Genomic DNA, 17191 nt, shown 5'->3' on the forward strand with positions numbered 1-17191 from the left:
CTTAGTATTTAAAATTAAATTTTTTCTATTGTCCATGTACATTCTTTTATAAATAAAATAGCTTACCGCCCGCGGCTTCGCCTGCTTTGTCTAAAACCTAATAAATTATATATGTACTAAAACCTTCCTCTTGAATCACTCTATCTATTAAAAATACCGCATCAAAATCCGTTGCTTAGTTTTAAAGATTTAAGCATATAAAGGGACATAGGGACAGAGAAAGCGACTTTGTTTTATACTATGTAGTGAAGTGATAAATCTTTAAAACACAAAAATATATAATTTTAGCAATTGATGCAAAATTGTCAAATTTATTAATATTCATTACAGTCTATACTAAAATAATGAAATAATTACCGGGTGCCGGCCGCTGTGAAGGTACAGAAGTAGGTCGAGTGACGCGCAGTTGTGAACTGCCCGCCAATGAGTGCGGACGCGTCGTGGGAGGCTATAGTTTAAAAAAATATAATAATTAATCAACATTAGTACGAATTTAACTGTATTTTTAACCGAAGGTTGGAATGCTAATAGTTACACATAAGGGTCATATTTGCATAGATCGTTAAATCGATGAAAATTAAGATAGATTAATAATACTAATGTATTCCAAACCATTTTTCCTATAACTGGTAACCAATACGAACATGCAAGTAACAAAATAAAAATATAAACATTATTGACCACATAATATAAACTTCCCAAAAAGTAAGCCCAAAGACAAACACAATATTTTAATCACAATTATTATAAGCACAAAAAATGCTTAATGATATATATCAATATTAATTAAAGCGAATGAGTAACTACTTTGGAATGAATGAAAATCAATTAAGCAAGCATGTTTCATCAATAATTGATATTTTCAAAATCAGCCAAGTACTTTTTGGATAGCTAAATTACAAACAAACAATCATATAAAATATTCAACATCAAGTTAAGAATGAAATTATTGTATGCTAATTAATTTTTATAATTTACAATATTTTTACGTTATATTTATTTTAATGTATATTTCTTCGTTCTCTATATCTATGTATAAAAAAAGTCGTGTCAGCTACATCACTTATAACTCAAGAACTACTAAACGGATTTTAATGATTTTTGGATTGTTGAATTTGTCTCTTTTTAGAAAATAGCTTACAAGTCTACCAATACTAAAAAATATGTTTTATCTTAGTTTTAATATAAAACTTACAGCCGCATACTGGTTCCGCATGACGACGCCCGCGTTGCCCGCACACAGGCGCAGCTTCACACACACATGTTAGCACGTTAATGTGTGCGTTACGGATAGATATGTGTATAGATAATGACGGTCTATAGCTTTATCTTTTTTATATAAGTATTTATGTTTATAATTGAGGAATGTGCAAAATTATGTGTAACTTAATAACAATATTTACTGCAATGATTTTTTAAAGTAAACGACAATGTTTGACTTTGTTACACATACTATATAAGTTGGTAAATTGCATTTTCATATGAAAAGGTGTACTTATTTGAATTAGAGAGGTATTTAATAAAAATATTAGTTTGAAGGATGTAAAGGTAATGAATGCCTCGAATTTTGAATGTGATTTATAAACGTGAAGAGCGGGCAGAATATAAATTTGGTAAATTGGTATTTACTTAATTGGATGAAAGTAATTGTTTTTTTTTTTTTTCAATATAGACCGTAATTATTACATGAATATTAATAATTGACACACACATCTATTCGTAACGTACTATGCGATGGATAGGTGAAAACTCAATCAAATGTATGCAATGAACCAAACAATTTATTTTATAAAACTTTTACAATACAAAACATCATATTTGAATCGAATTTTAACGTATTTTCATTTTATTGAAATATATTCTAATATTTTCAACTATCCATCGACACACAAAATGATAATCGCTGAATAAATGACACAAATTAATCACACAGACAATTATTAGAGACAGTATGAATTAAAACATAAAATATACCAATAATCCCATGAATGAACAAACAAAATATTTTATTATGCTGTATTTTACTTCCCGCCACCATGCTACCAAAATAATATAAAACTGATTCATGCATGGATATATTTTCTAGTTAACAGTAGATCAGCTTTGAAAAAATTTCTCAATAATGAGACACTATGACATGAAATTATTGCTGTCGTTATTTTTTTTATATAAAACATTCTTTTAGTGGAATGTGTTGATAAAAGCTGTAAACAATTATAATGTGTACAGTTTACTTTAATCGGAAAGCCAATAACTAATAATAACTTGGTTTTTCAAATAGGGGTGTTATTTGTTTGTTTTTAAGTGTGTATGTGCACTTATATGTGCGTATGCGTGCGTTTATATGCGTATGTGTGCATATGTGTCCGTACGCATATAGTGTGTGTATAAACGCGTGTATGTATCTAAGTGTCCGTATGTACTGTCTTTCTATGTATGTGTGTGTGTATGTTTGTGTGTGCATACTCACGTCCTTGGGCGGCACAATCTGGCTGTGCGGTCGTTCCCGCCTCAAAGTTTCTGTTCCCTGTCGAACTAATGCTGGAGGCGCTGTGAAAGCGGGCTTTGAGAGTTTGTCCACGTGGACCTCGCCGTAATCGCTCTGAAATTACATAAAATATACATTAGGTATTAATAATTTTGTTTTTTTTGACGTGACAACGTCTTATAATTCGATAGAGCCGGCTGCACGCACGAAAAAACATGACTCAGGCGACGTTACCTCGCTCTGAGGCGTTCCATGTAAGGCTTAAAGTGCGAGCGAGAGCGCGGAACGAGCGCCAAAGAAGCACAATCGGACGTTGTCACGTTCAACTATCGTCAGTAAACCGACTTTACAGACAACCAATTTTTTTTTTGTAAGTGGCTGTGGGGTGAGTATGAAAAAAGCTCCATATCACCTGTTTAGGTGCTAAACTAAATACTCCCGTCGCATTAGCGAAATCGTATTGACCATTCGAAATATCACCGACTTCGACAAATAACGTTCATTGATTGTAATAAACAAAAATTGGTCTATAACTTTCGTAAACCGTCATATCGACGCACGCGTAGGTGCAGCGGCCTTGGGACATATCATATACAATATAACATTATACGTAGTAGTATTCGGTCTGTTATCCATAACTAGCGGTCCGCCCCGGATTCGCTCGTGGTTCATGAATAGCCTTCCTCAATAAATGGGCTATCTAACACTGAAATAATTTTGCAATTATATGACCAGTATTTTATTTAGATTAGTGCGTTCAAACAAACAAACTCTTCAGCTTTATAATCTTCATATTAATATATATAAATCTCGTGTCACAATGAACTTCTAAACCACTTAACCGATTATAATAAAATTCGCACACCATGTGCAGTTCGATCCAACTTGAGAGATAGGATAGTTTAAACATGTAGGTACCACGGGCGAAGCCGGGGCGGACCGCTAGTATCAATATAGATTACTATTAGTTATTTTATCTATAATTACCTGTGGGGGCGGTAAAACAACAGATTCTCGTCTAATCGGCGTAGGTACAGATGCAGTTGGACTTAACGCAGGGTTGGACGCGTATACACCGCGACGCACCATCGTGCGGCCAAGTGCACGGGACTGTAATTGTGGACCTGCGGAAAATGTTATTTATTGTTACATGTAACTTTTGATTTAATAATTTTGTAGATTTTTGTAGCTGTCAATATAGTTATAAATTTATAAAGAATAGAAAAAAATCGATCACGAGGCGGGACTCGAACCCGCATCCTTTCGCGCCATTCCATTTTTCATATTGGTTGAGATGGTTGTTAATCATCTCAATAGATGGCGCGCGGTGTGTCCCTTAGACGGATAAAACTGAAAGAATAGAATAAATTCGATTGCTCTGGCGGGTCACGAATGGCTGAGTTGGTCAAGCATCCGCCCCGGAATGGCGCGAAAGGATGCGGGTTCGAGTCCCACCTCGTGATCGAATTTTTTCTATTCTTTATAAATTTATATTTATAAAGCATTTGAATGCCATGAAACAAAAAATATAAATTGTCAATATAGTTGTCATTATTTCCTGTCAGAACTTGCTTAGCTATCAAATACTATACGCCGCTTTCCTTTTGCATTCGTACGAATTGTGCTAGATGCTCAGACGTTGTTTATACGACGTTTTGACAATACTTCACTTTGTTAATAGCCGTTGACTTGCTGTGATTTATTATCTACCGTCTTCTCAATTAGGCAGTTGGGTAGAATCGCATTACATTCTTATTACATTTAAGCTAATATCGAACCCAGCCAGGCCCGTGTATATTTCTATAACTATTAATATTAATTGAAAGTAAGTATAGAATAAGTTATAGTTTAATGTAAGAAGTACTAGCTTTCCGCCCGCGGCTTCGCCCGCATTTTCAAAGATAAACCCGCATAGTTCCCGTTCCCGTGGGATTTCCGGGATAAAACCTATCATATGTGTTAACTGTTAATCCAAGTTACCCTCTATATGTGTGCTAAAATTCATTGTAATCGGTTCAGTAGTTTTTGCGTGAAAGAGTAACAAACATCCATACATCCATACAAACTTTCACATTTATAATATTAATAGGATAGGATAGTAATATAGTATAATGTACAGCTGACTGGATGAGCATGAATTAAATAAAGTTTTATGTGCCGATTATGTTATTTTTTTGAGCCCCTTACTTTGCACAGAAAATTTGTCCCGTTACGAACCATTATTTTTTTCCATTTGTACGTGTTGCACTTGCATGCATAGCCTACATTTGCTGTATGTTAAAGATTCGTTTATTTACAGTATAAATATATTAGTTATGGTAATACAAATATTTTTTACTAGCGATCCGCCCCGGCTTCGCCCGTGGTACATATTTCGCAATAAAAAGTAGCCTATGTTCTTTTTCAGGGTCTAAAGATTATCTGTGCCAAATTTGATCAAAATCGGTCCAGTAGTTTATGCGTGAAAACCATACATACATACATACAAACCTTTCCTCTTTATAATATTAGTATAGATTGACGAAAAAACTTACCAGGTATTCTATTAAGTTCTCTATGTGAACTATACTGTCTTAATTTGGAAGTGGGTAGATTCGTTTTCACGACAGCAACAGTGGACGGCGGCGGCATTTTCGTTATTGATGTTGCTAAAAAGATAAAAATTATTATTATGTTTTTGTAAAAAAAAATGTGATTTGTCAAATTAAAGAAAATCTTTTTGTAATAATAGACATAAATCTTAAGGAAAACTTTCTGTAAATAGTTTAAAATGTATATTCGTTCCATTAATTGAAAGTGTCCATCAATTCAAAACGTTTAAAAAAAAAGTACACCACAAAATGAGTAAAATTTTTGAAGTGAAAACTTCTTTAGCGGCGTTGAGCACTTTTTCTGTAATGGGTATAAAACCTTAAATTGCGACAGGACACGTGACCTGATCGAAAAAGCGTAAGACGGTTACCATTCCAAAATATCAAACATGCTCAACGTTAATAATCAAGTTTTCACTTCTGCCGGCACTCCCCCAGTGCAACCCGTCTTTTTTTAAACTTACTTTTTTTTTAGGAACTGATAAAAACACAACACAACATAGAGATTAAATTATTATTAGGACCTAATTACCTGGAATAGCATAACTAGAAGCGACCTTCCCTGGCGGAGTCCTAATATGCAAGGAGCTCGGTATTTTCTTATCCGGGCTGCTTTTTGGCGCCAAAATATCTCGTTTAGCCGAAGATTTCTTCACTAATGTAGCGCTGTTTATTACCGTTGTGTTCATGTCGTATGTTCTTTCCATATCTGTGTAAAACGTTAGTTGTTTAAAGGGCCTAAGGGTATATTTTTTTTGTTATTCAGTAATAAATTTGCTGTCTATAGAAATAATAATCGAGTTTCAAATTTGTTACATCTTAAAATAAGCTGTTATATAAAAACAACATCAAAGAAAGCAAGACATTGCAAAAATGAATTTATTACGAGGTGTGATTTTGCGAAAACTTGATTAGTTAGAAATTAGATAATATTACTTATATTAGAATTTGCCATACTAATACATAATAGCATTTACCATATTCTAATATTTAGCTAACTAAATTTGTCCTCTTTTATTTTTTAAATACGTATCAAAAGCATTAAAAAATATGAAAGACATAATTATCCAATTTTGTCCACTTTTAACTTTCCAATAAATAAAAATAAATAAAAACTTACTGTTAGTACTAGGCGCTTTGGTCATTGTATACGATTTGTCGTCAATCACATCGTATATAGGCGATATAGTACTGTGTAGGTTCATTAGTTCATTTTTGGACCCTTTCCGTATGCTCGTTAGAGGTGTGGAGGCTACTGATAATTCTAGAAGTTTAAAAATATATGATTAATATATTATTTAAATATATCCCGTATTTGTTCGGTTTGAAGCAGCATTCAAACCATCGACTTTTGACGTGACAACGCCTTATAATTCGATAGAGCCGGCTGCACGCACGAAAAAACATGACTCATGCGGCGTTACCTCGCTCTGAGGCGTTCCATGTAAGGCTTGAAGTGCGAGCGAGAGCGCAGAACGAGCGACGAAGAAGCACAATCGGACGTTGTCACATTCAAATATCGTCAGTAAACCGACTTTACAGACAACAATTTTTTTTTGAATTAAATTTGAGTTCAACTAAATGCAGGGCATTATACTAGTAAACAATTCTTATAATCGATTGAGTAGTATTTATTTTTATACATTTAAACATTTGGAAAGATTGGATCTTGTAGAAATACATGAATAAATCCTTGTATCAACAAACAATTAAATTGGGTTACCTGGAAGAGATGGCTCTGTAGCTATAAGGTCGCCCATTGTGCAATTTATGTCACGTATTCTATTTTATGTAATGTGGTTCTATTTTATGTAAATTTGGTGTGTACAATAAAGTTCTCATTCATTCATTCAAACAATTAAATTGATGATTATTTATATGCCGCACATTACATGTTGAAAACGTATGACATAAAAATGTTGCGATATCATGAAATTCACGAACAAACTACTTATCCAAAGCATTTAAAGTATCTTAAAGGATAAATAATTGTTAAAACTTACTTGGATGATCAATTAGATCTGGTGGGCTGCTCGAACTGAAGGTCCCTGTGTCTGTGCTCTCACTTGATCCCACCATCGCCCGCTGTTCTAAATCCCAAGCCTACAATAATAAAAAAGTATAATATTAATCTTAATATATATAAATCTCGTGTCACAATGTTTGTCCTCAATGAACTCCTAAACCACTTAACCGATTATAATAAAATTCGCACACCATGTGCAGTTCGATCCAACTTGAGAGATAGGATAGTTTAAACATGTAGGTACCACGGGCGAAGCCGGGGCGGACCGCTAGTTATCTATAAGAATTACGCGTACATTTTATGTCCTAAGGGGCAAAAGCAATAAAAGCAAAAATTTTATCAATAGTCTTATGTCTCTGTAAAATTGAAAATTGTTTTATAGTTCAACATATAGGCATGAATTCATGAGTTAATGTTGAAAATTTTAAGAATCGCATAATTCAACTCACTTTATTTTATTATTGAGAGAGAGGCAATAATTAAAAACAGAACTAATATATGCTTTTGCTCATATTATTTATAGATTGAATATTGAATATCACTCACCTCTTGCTGTAGCGTTGTATCTTCATTATCAATTAAATTCATAGTGGCCGAATTGATATCAATAATATTAGTTTCATTCGACTTCACATATACCACCGTAGCATCCATTGCATTTGCATTCATTTTGGGGGAAACCTTTTTAAACGTCGCATTTCGCTTTGGCGTCTCTCTAGGGGGAGGTTCATCTCTATTCATAGCTTTTCTTCTCGACAATAATTCTGAAGCATTCTCCATACTTTGTCTTGGCACTGTTATAGTTTGATTCGGGAGTTGGATAGTCTTTATTGGTGAAGTGTCCACTTGATTCGGCAAAGGTTTATCTGGTTCTGTAGGTAACGCTTTTCTAGCTAACGAAAGTTTTTGCCGCGCTTGTATTATTTCGTTCAATTCCTGTTTATCGAGCGTCACGTTCATACTGTTCTTTCCTTGTTCCACCGGTTTTGGCACATCCATTTCGTTGAAGAACGCATCGTCCTTTTCGAACGTGGAATTCATGTTTTCCTTCTCAGCGTCGATGTCCCTTCTGAATTTGTTGTTCGAGTAGTGCAGGGTTATGGTCTCGCTCATTTCGCCATTTTGTCGTTTCGGCGAATCTTTCTGAAGCGCGACATTATCACAGTTCTCGTTTAATACTTTCCCGGTGTCTATTTGGCACGCTTCCTCCCTCGCTTTCGTGTAGCTTTCGGAGTTTTTGATTGAATCACGTTTGAAACTGTTGTATAACTGGCATCTCGGTCTAGCGGACAGCAATCTCTCCGATTGTTCCAAATTCGTGAAAGTCGCCGAACTGAAGATATTCGTTTCCGGGTCTTTTGCTCGAGTGGAATTAGATATAATGTAGGATGAATTGACAGAACTGACTAAACTGGGCGGTAATGAGTCTATTAAGCTATCGTTGTCTGGGTAAGTGGTCTGTGAAAGAAAACTCGTGCTCATGTCTTTCTCGTCTAATATGCTAAGGGTCATGCTTGTCATCATTGGATCTATGCTGTTGCGACCTGACATTGGTACACCTGAAAATATAAGAAAGTAACATAAGCTTAAAGACAACTTACATTATGATTGTATTTGTACACTAGCCGCGCCGCGCGGTTTCACCCACGTGGCTCCCCTACTGTTGGTCTTAGCGTGATATATAGCCTTTCTCGATAAATGGACTATCTAACACCGAAAGAATTTTTCAAATAAGACCAGTAGTTCCTGAAGATTAGCGCGTTCAAACAAACAAACAAACTCTTCAGCTTTATAATATTAGTACATATTATTCAATTGTATGCCTTATCCTATTTGATTGTGCACTTTATTGAATTAAAAACACTTTTTTATAATTAAATATATACTACAAAATGTTGAGTGATATATTTACCTGAGTCTTTTTGAGATAGTAAAGATTTCTTGCCATCCAAAGATTCCATGTTAAAATTTCCAGAATTTTCCATGACAAGCGAAGACACGAGGCTCGGTGGAGACATGCGCATAAGCGATTCACCACTCTGGTACATATTGAGACTTCCCCTTTCGTTCATCATATTTGTTAGACCCCTGAATATGAAAAAAAAATAATAAAGAATAATGAACTTATATCGCTATATATAGATTATATCAGCTAATATTTATGTAAATCTTAAAATTACAGGTTTTAAAGTGAAACTTTTATTACATCGTCTCAAACATTTTGGTCTGTGTAGCGCATGTCGCGTGACGGTCGGCTGCCGAGTAGGTATAAAGCAGTGTTCGGAAAGTTTCACTTTTACCGTGGTTTCATAAAACCACACAACATTTTTTTCAAATGTTTAAAGTTGTATTCTTAATTTGAGTGAGTCTTAGTTTTTTAAGTCTTTGTTGTTTTTACATATGGCAATTATCGAAAGTGTGGTCACATTATCGATATATTGTATCACGCTTAGTCATTCTGAGTAATAGCCAGAAAGTCTACCAATATTTCTTTTATTTTGGCTTTCAATTTATTTCGAAAGTTATCTTGTTCAAGAATAACATATTATTGACTTTTTGTTTGGAATTTCACTTTATAATAACGATCGGTAAAGATTGTAGTTTTTAACTTGATAACACATTAATAAATCCTACAAATTCTAAGAAACCTATTCAATAATCTTGTATATGCAAGTACAGTGTAAACTCTATATAACGACACTCCATTTAACGTCAAACTCCGTATAACGTCAAGATTTCTCGACTTTGGTTGGTTTATATTGTTGTCTATACAATAATACACTCCATATAGCATCACGCTCACTCTAATTAACGACCACAATAAGACATTACAACTAGGAACTAGGACTAGGAAGTACTGACTAAGTTGCCGAAATCAATGAAAATGTAGTTGTTTACATTCTTTTTTACTGACATACCGAAGATTCTCAGAAATGCAGTTGTAGAAAAATAAAGAAAAAATTCTGCATGCCGAAGAAGATGGACGATCTGCCAAAAAATTGAAGAAACCTCAATATGAAGACCTTGATCAAGCGATGATAACATGGTTTCATAGGCAATGTCAAAATAATATTCCTGTCTCGGGACCAATCATGCAATTTTCCCTTTCTCTCCATTTAACGACCACTCTCTATAACGTCGAAAAATGCACGGTCCCTTAAGTGACGTTATATAGAGTTTACACTGTAATTAAATTGCTTGTAGAGATTGTCTAATCTAAAAATGAACGCCCCTCCACTGTGATTACGCTCACATTCAAAGTACGTGTATAGACGCAATACACACAAATTGGTCTGCCTCATTGGTCGTTCAGTCCTCCAGTCCAATCCATGCCCGAACGACAGGACCAGTTGGCCAACTAGTGCATAAATGACGCGATGCACGACAGAACGGACGTGTCATTCCGTACATAGCGCGCTCTCCCCGCCATACAATGCTAGGCACCTGAACTGATCGCCCGATTAGTTGACAAATCAGTGCGCGAGACAGTCAAAGTTTGCAGTAGAATCGCCGCGCGCACACATATAAAGTGGTTCAATAATTATTTGTCCTCACACATTGAAACAATTAAGTTTAGTGGAGGGGCGTTCATTTTTAGATTAGACAATCTATACATATTTGCTGACCTCCTTAAAGATTTATACAGAGTGATGTGCACAAACTTCACATCAAGTTTCGCTTATATTACAATAATGTAAGCGAAATAAATTCAACAAATCAATCTCTAAATGGATATTTGTTTTTATATCACAGAAATTTTCTTACGTCCATTATACCTAATTTGGAGTTAAAAAGTAAGGTTTTACTTAATTGTTATATGCGCTTTCCGTTATCGATTATGTTAAAATCTATCTGAATTCATATTTCATTGCAAAATTTTATTCACATCGCACTTTCAAAGGATGCATTAGCCGCACCCTGTATAAACCGCAATCAATTTACTAATCGAGAGGAAAACGTTAAAAACTCACTTATTGAATGTGTTAAAATTATTCATAGGTTGCGTGAAGTCCACCTTGATTGGCTTGAAGCGTGATTGGTCGGATAGCCGGTCTGGATCTGATGGCATGTCGAGTTCGTCTTCTAGCTGAAATATATTATAGATATTATAGATATACAATAACTATCTATACATATAATAAAATCGTAGGAAAGTCAAAACTGTACATTGAATATTTTTTTAAAAGAATACATAATCCATGATCTATAATCGATATAGAAGCCAAAAATATAGTTTTTAGAATTTTTGTCTGTTTGTCTGTTTGTCTGTTTGTCTGTTTGTCTGTTTGTCTGTATGTTTGACCGAGCTAATCTCGAAAAGTACTGCATAGATTTACTTCAAATTTTGCATGAATATTCCTAAGAGGTCGGGTAAGGATAGTTTAAACATATTATCATGATATCACCTTCGGGGGAGGAGCTGTGAGCCTTTATTTTTCTTACATATTCCGTGTACTACGACAGCGTACAATCTAAAGACTCATGTTTAAATGTTGGTTTCGAGTAAGCCATGCTATTATCTAGCTTTACAAAATAAAAACTATGTCATTTACGTAATTTGGGCAGAGAAACAGTTTAATGAATTTAGTAGTATAAAGACAAATCTGAAACAGCGCCATCTATGAGATTTCGTAAAAATCAAATTAATTTACATGTTAACACTACTGAAAATACTGTTGAAAATTAATAATTTAAATATAATCATGTTATTTATTTAACTCTTTAACCCATATCTTCCCTTCCCTATAAGGTGCGCTTATATTTCGTATGAATATACTACATTTTTAAAAGTGAGGGTAGATGTTTATTATTTTAAGTCAAACTAGACACCATTACAATCTCAGAGCAATATTACAATTAATCTAATATTGATTGTGTTCATTGGTTACATTTTTAAAATCTTCGTGTTTTATAAATTTATAAAGAATAGAAAAAATTCGATCACGAGGCGGGACTCGAACCCACATAATTTCGTGATCGAATGTTTCTATTCTTTATAAATTTATTATTTATAAATTTATATTTATAAAGCATTTGAATGTCATAAAACCAAAAATATCAAATTCAATCTTTGTGTTTTGTGAATTTTCACCATGCGTTCCCACAAAAGGTAAGTTGTTACTTTTATAGGTATTTATTATTTATAATGATAGCAATTCATGTTTTTTAAAGTGAAACTTTTATTACATCGTCTCAAACTTTTTGGTCTGTGTAGCGCATGTCGCGTGACGGTCGAACCGTACGATAATTATCGTACAAATACGATATTTGTGCCTAAGTTTCACTTTTACCGTGGTTTCATAAAACCACACAACATTTTTATTGGTTTTATAAAGGTTTTATATTACACTTTTAGAATGAAATAATAAAATGATGAATTCTTTTTGACTTTTACAAGATTTTGAGGTGCGTTGGAAACAGTAGTTTGTTGATAAAATTTTATTTGTAAGTAGCTTTTTTATAGATTTACAGTTAACTTTTGATTTTTTATTTACAGATTCAATGTTCATAAAATTATATCGCCTTTGGAAGACGATTTCTGCTGACAATTTTACAACACCACTTGAAAATTGATGATTTGATGATGAAGATAGTGGCAGCGAGGATTAAGTGGAAATTAGTAATCATCCGCTTCGTCAATTTTTGACTGAAGTTAATGTCCAACGTATGGTTCAATCATTGGAAGTATCTCGGGTAATTTTGGCGGATATTTTTCAGGAAGGAGAGAAGGGGCAGCCAACCACATATCAAAGTACTACGTTTTAGTACCGAAAAAAATGTTATTGCCAAATGAAACATAAATTTTGCACTCACAACTGTACAAGTTATGATTTTTATTCTGACTTTGCTGTTATGTGATTATAATATTTATCGTTATGGCTATCGACCGTACTGGGATGAGAGTACATGATATACTCATCATCCAGGATTGCATAAAGCATTTTCACACTGAAAAAGATGTTTTCTTTGAATTGTAGTTGCTTCATTTATTTATTTTTAATCATTTTACATAATATGTTTTATATTTGCCCATTTTCATTATATTTTATAAATAAAATGGAACCAACATAACTTTGTTGTGTATCATTTCTCTATTAATAACCCGTAGGCATATTTTCCAAGCGCCCCATTTAAGGTGCGGTCCTGAAATTTTAATGTATACTTTTGCCTAATATAAGCTCAAGCTCATTTTTAGATGAAAATAACAAAGAGAACTTATTTATTAAAATTTAGTAGATAAAAGAAATTATGTTACGATTTTATAAGAAAACACAGTATATTTATTAGGCGGCGGTGATTTTCCAGGCAAAAGATATTCATCAGCTCAATAAAATTGAATAGTATGTTGTTAGTTATTCATAAATTCACAGATTGTAATGAGCATTTCCGCATGCAAGTTGTATCGTAGTTTAGATATATCATAGTTTTGACACATTAAAGTTCCAACAAAACCCTCAAATTTTTGAGCAGAGTTGAGCAAGATAATTTAAAAAATGTGCTGTGTTAAGTATTATATAGAAAAGGTTAGTTCGTTGATAATTATTATTTCTTCATAATTTACATGTTGTTAAATGTTAGTAAAAATAAACTTTGACTGTTAATACTTTTGTTCAGTATTTACCTGTATGATTATTGCTTGGTAATTAATATGTATATTTTCATGTCGTATAGCTAATTATAAACATATGTGTGATGTGAAACTAGCTGGATTTATTTTTACACACTCACAGCCATATATTTTATATTAAAATAGTGTTAATAGTGTAAATCATAATATTTTTTCACAATTAAAAATATTTCCTTTTTTCTGATGGTATTGGCATCGAATTAAACCGCGCTGTCGTTTCGTTCACTAAAAGTGATGTTATGAGGACCGAATATGTAGCCGCCTCAACTTACGGAAACGAGAGTAACCTGCGTTGTCTGTTAGTTATTGTATAGTCGAATTTAACGTTACATAGAAATTGGAATCTAAATATATTATGTATACTTAAATTAAATCTGTACATGAAATATATTTCCTAAATAACTATCACGGGGTGATTAGGGATCGACACTGATGCTAACGAAGCAAACAGTAAAATTTTTGTCCGTCTGTCTGTCCGTATAACCGTTATAGAAACAAAAACTACTCGACGGATTTAAACGAAACTTGGTACAATTATTTTACATATTCCTGAGCAGAGCAGTAAAAGTAGAGTTAAAGCTACACAGAAATCATATTGTATGAAAGAAATGTTCTCCTTATTATATAAAAAATATCTCCCGACATCATAAATGTATATCTTTTATGGTTGACTCACAATAACACGTGTAACTTCCGATAGCTTAGGAGTTCGAAGCTTTCTGATTATATTTGTCTATAACACTCTCAGTCCGTTTCAACTCAATTTTTATTTTCATGCATCAGTGCCACCTAAAAAATCTTTATCTCGAAAATCGAGCAAAGCTAAGAAAATGAGAAATAAGAGTTCTCAAGAATCGTTAGAGGTAAGAGGCTTACTATAGGCCGAAAACAACATGTGTTATGCCGAGAACCTGAAACCGCTTCACAACGAGAATTGCGGCTCACAGCTGACCGCGAACGGCATGTACTATCCCGTGAGACCAAAACCTTCACTGAGAGGGTATAATGTCTCACAGCTGATCACGGCCGTCATATTTTATCTCGAGAATCTGAAACTTTTACTCAATATGAAGACCGTTTGACAAATGATAGGGTGCACCATAATATTATTCGATCTCTTGAAGATGAACATGAGCATAAGCAATGACTAGAGTAAGGACGCGAATATTACAATTAATTGAGACAAAAACGATTAATAAGTTTGTTTAATGAAAGATTAAGAATTGAAACTATTCGGTCTCTGGAAACGGACGAATAGCGAGAGGCCCCTCTTACTGCAGACAGATTTCAACATAGTCTTAATGACTTAGATTAGAGGTAAACATAGAAGATCAATCTACGAATTCGGTGGTGGGGTCCGACAAATATAAAAGTGGGTTTGCTTATAACCTCACAATTGATTACAGATCATCTTCTGTATAGGCGATATTAACGTAGTATGTTATTTTTGTAATGCTTTAAAGTGGAGTAAGGACAATAATTTTAGAACATGTTTCATCAGGTTAATTCGTATGTATGCAGTTTTAAATCGACATTAGAAGCTTTTCCTCAAGATGGTGAATGGTGATGTTAATATAAAATTGTTATAAATGCCGATAGACGGACGTCTATCGGCACTCAGGAACTTCCTGGGCGTGTTATAACGCCCAGGCCACAGTATTACAATTTTTTCTACAGCAGGGCGACGAATGTATTTTCGCATAGCAACGGAGGGGAACTCGCGGGGGGTCAAGTGACGCGGGCCACGTACCATTAACATGCTTAGTTTGTGGTACCGAGCGCGAAAGAAAGTCATCGTGTTTTTGTTTTGTTACTATGTAAACTAACGTAATTTAATACTTAGGTACAATATATTCTATAACGGTGCGCTCAAACTGTTAATCTACATTTAATTTAGATTATTATTTGAAATACTAAGTAATGTAGAATTTAAATCACATTCATTCATGTTTTCCTCAGATTTTCGATTTCCTCCGATTTTAAGATTTTCTTATCAGTGTTCAATTTTAATTTAGTTAAATTTTATAAGAGACAATTAAGAACATTCAAAAATAAAGTGTCACGTATTTTTTTAAACGACGAATGACGAAAAACGACGTAATCGCAGACGAAGTCGCGGGCAACAGCTAGTATAACATAAAATGAAGAAAATTTAATATATTAGGAGGCAATAATAACCTGAAAATACATCTTTATTTAGTTTGGAATATCACTATAGTAATCTAAAGACAATAATCACATTTTTTCGTGATTTCAATAACTAGGGTAAATATGAGTACATTTAACATGTTAATTTCTATATGTTTTATGTCAGTCACACAAACAAAAGAGCCTGTTTGAGATCCCTGGATGAGAAGTCACGGTCTGATACGTCATATTGTAGTCTTTTTAGTCTGTACTAGTGGTCCGCCCCGGCTTCGCCCGTGGTACATATGTATTTCGAAATAAAAGGTAGCCTATGTCCTTTCTCGGGTAGCAAAATATCTCCATACCAAATTTCATGCGAATTGGTTCAGTAGTTTAGGCGTGATTGAGTAACAGACAGACAGACAGACAGAGTTACTTTCACATTTATAATATTAGTATGGATGTACAATAATACGTAATAGAACACGTCTACTTAAATAATAATATTTAAACGCTTTTCTTAAAACGCAACTTTCTGTATAAGAATTTTATGTTTAAGGAATAAGTAAACACTATCAATAATCCTTGATAAGAAATTAGAATTTATTTGAAGCGTTAATTATTAATTATGTTTGGTTGCCGATAATATTGTGGTTAAAACAAACAACATAAACATAATCGTATTTTCTTTGTACCGTAAATAATTAAATAGCTGTTTAAAGACTTATGAATCGATTAATATACAAATTATACAATGGTACGTAAAAATAGTAAAATACTTTCTACTTTATTACAATAACTAACGTTAAAATGAAGTCTTAAATAGTTAATGTGTATGCCACTAATAGAATAAAAACGCGTGAAGTGTAATTATAATTACAAAATTGTACTTCCCTTATTTAACGAGCCTTTATCACATGACAATATAATTAGAAAATTATAAAATTACATTAAATTTTCAATTTACATAGAAAGCCACTGTAATAGAAATTATTAAAAAAATAAAACGTTTTCATCCGGTATATTTGTATTCAATATTACCACATAGTTTTTTAATGTCAATTATAGCTTCAATTTTGTTCACTGTAACATGATAACCATCTGTGAATGTATTGAAAACGAAAGTTAATTTCAGTCACGAGACATGCGTTTCGTATTTTATGTAACTAAATTGTTATTGTTGAACGAATTCTATTCCATTCATTGATTGATGTGTTGATTATTAGACGTAAATCGAATAAAGAAAAAGAAAAGATTTAAGGTGCATTTCAATTTATGTATTTTGTAAGTAGTTAAGCCGTTCGCAAAATATATTCAGCAATGTTCATACA

General features: G+C 33.4%; 1 protein-coding gene across 1 annotated transcript in view; it reads right to left on the bottom strand.

The window, feature by feature from the left end:
- Positions 1–17191, bottom strand: part of LOC149897128 (uncharacterized) — a 31229-nt gene that overhangs the window by 1269 nt on the left and 12769 nt on the right. Inside the window, exons 4-14 of the mRNA XM_090116771.1 lie at positions 11077–11192; positions 9018–9193; positions 7652–8664; positions 7083–7182; positions 6200–6343; positions 5612–5788; positions 5023–5136; positions 3476–3612; positions 2471–2602; positions 1196–1249; positions 358–448 (exon numbers count right to left, since the gene is read on the bottom strand). Of these exons, the coding sequence (XP_089972897.1) occupies positions 358–448; positions 1196–1249; positions 2471–2602; positions 3476–3612; positions 5023–5136; positions 5612–5788; positions 6200–6343; positions 7083–7182; positions 7652–8664; positions 9018–9193; positions 11077–11192 (2254 nt within the window). The remainder of the gene's footprint in view (positions 1–357; positions 449–1195; positions 1250–2470; positions 2603–3475; positions 3613–5022; positions 5137–5611; positions 5789–6199; positions 6344–7082; positions 7183–7651; positions 8665–9017; positions 9194–11076; positions 11193–17191) is intronic.

The sequence above is a fragment of the Colias eurytheme genome, chromosome 26, assembly GCF_061535395.1.
Source record: "Colias eurytheme isolate Ceu_HAF_F1 chromosome 26, ilColEury1 Martin Lab GWU primary, whole genome shotgun sequence".
Classification (NCBI taxonomy): domain Eukaryota; kingdom Metazoa; phylum Arthropoda; class Insecta; order Lepidoptera; family Pieridae; genus Colias; species Colias eurytheme.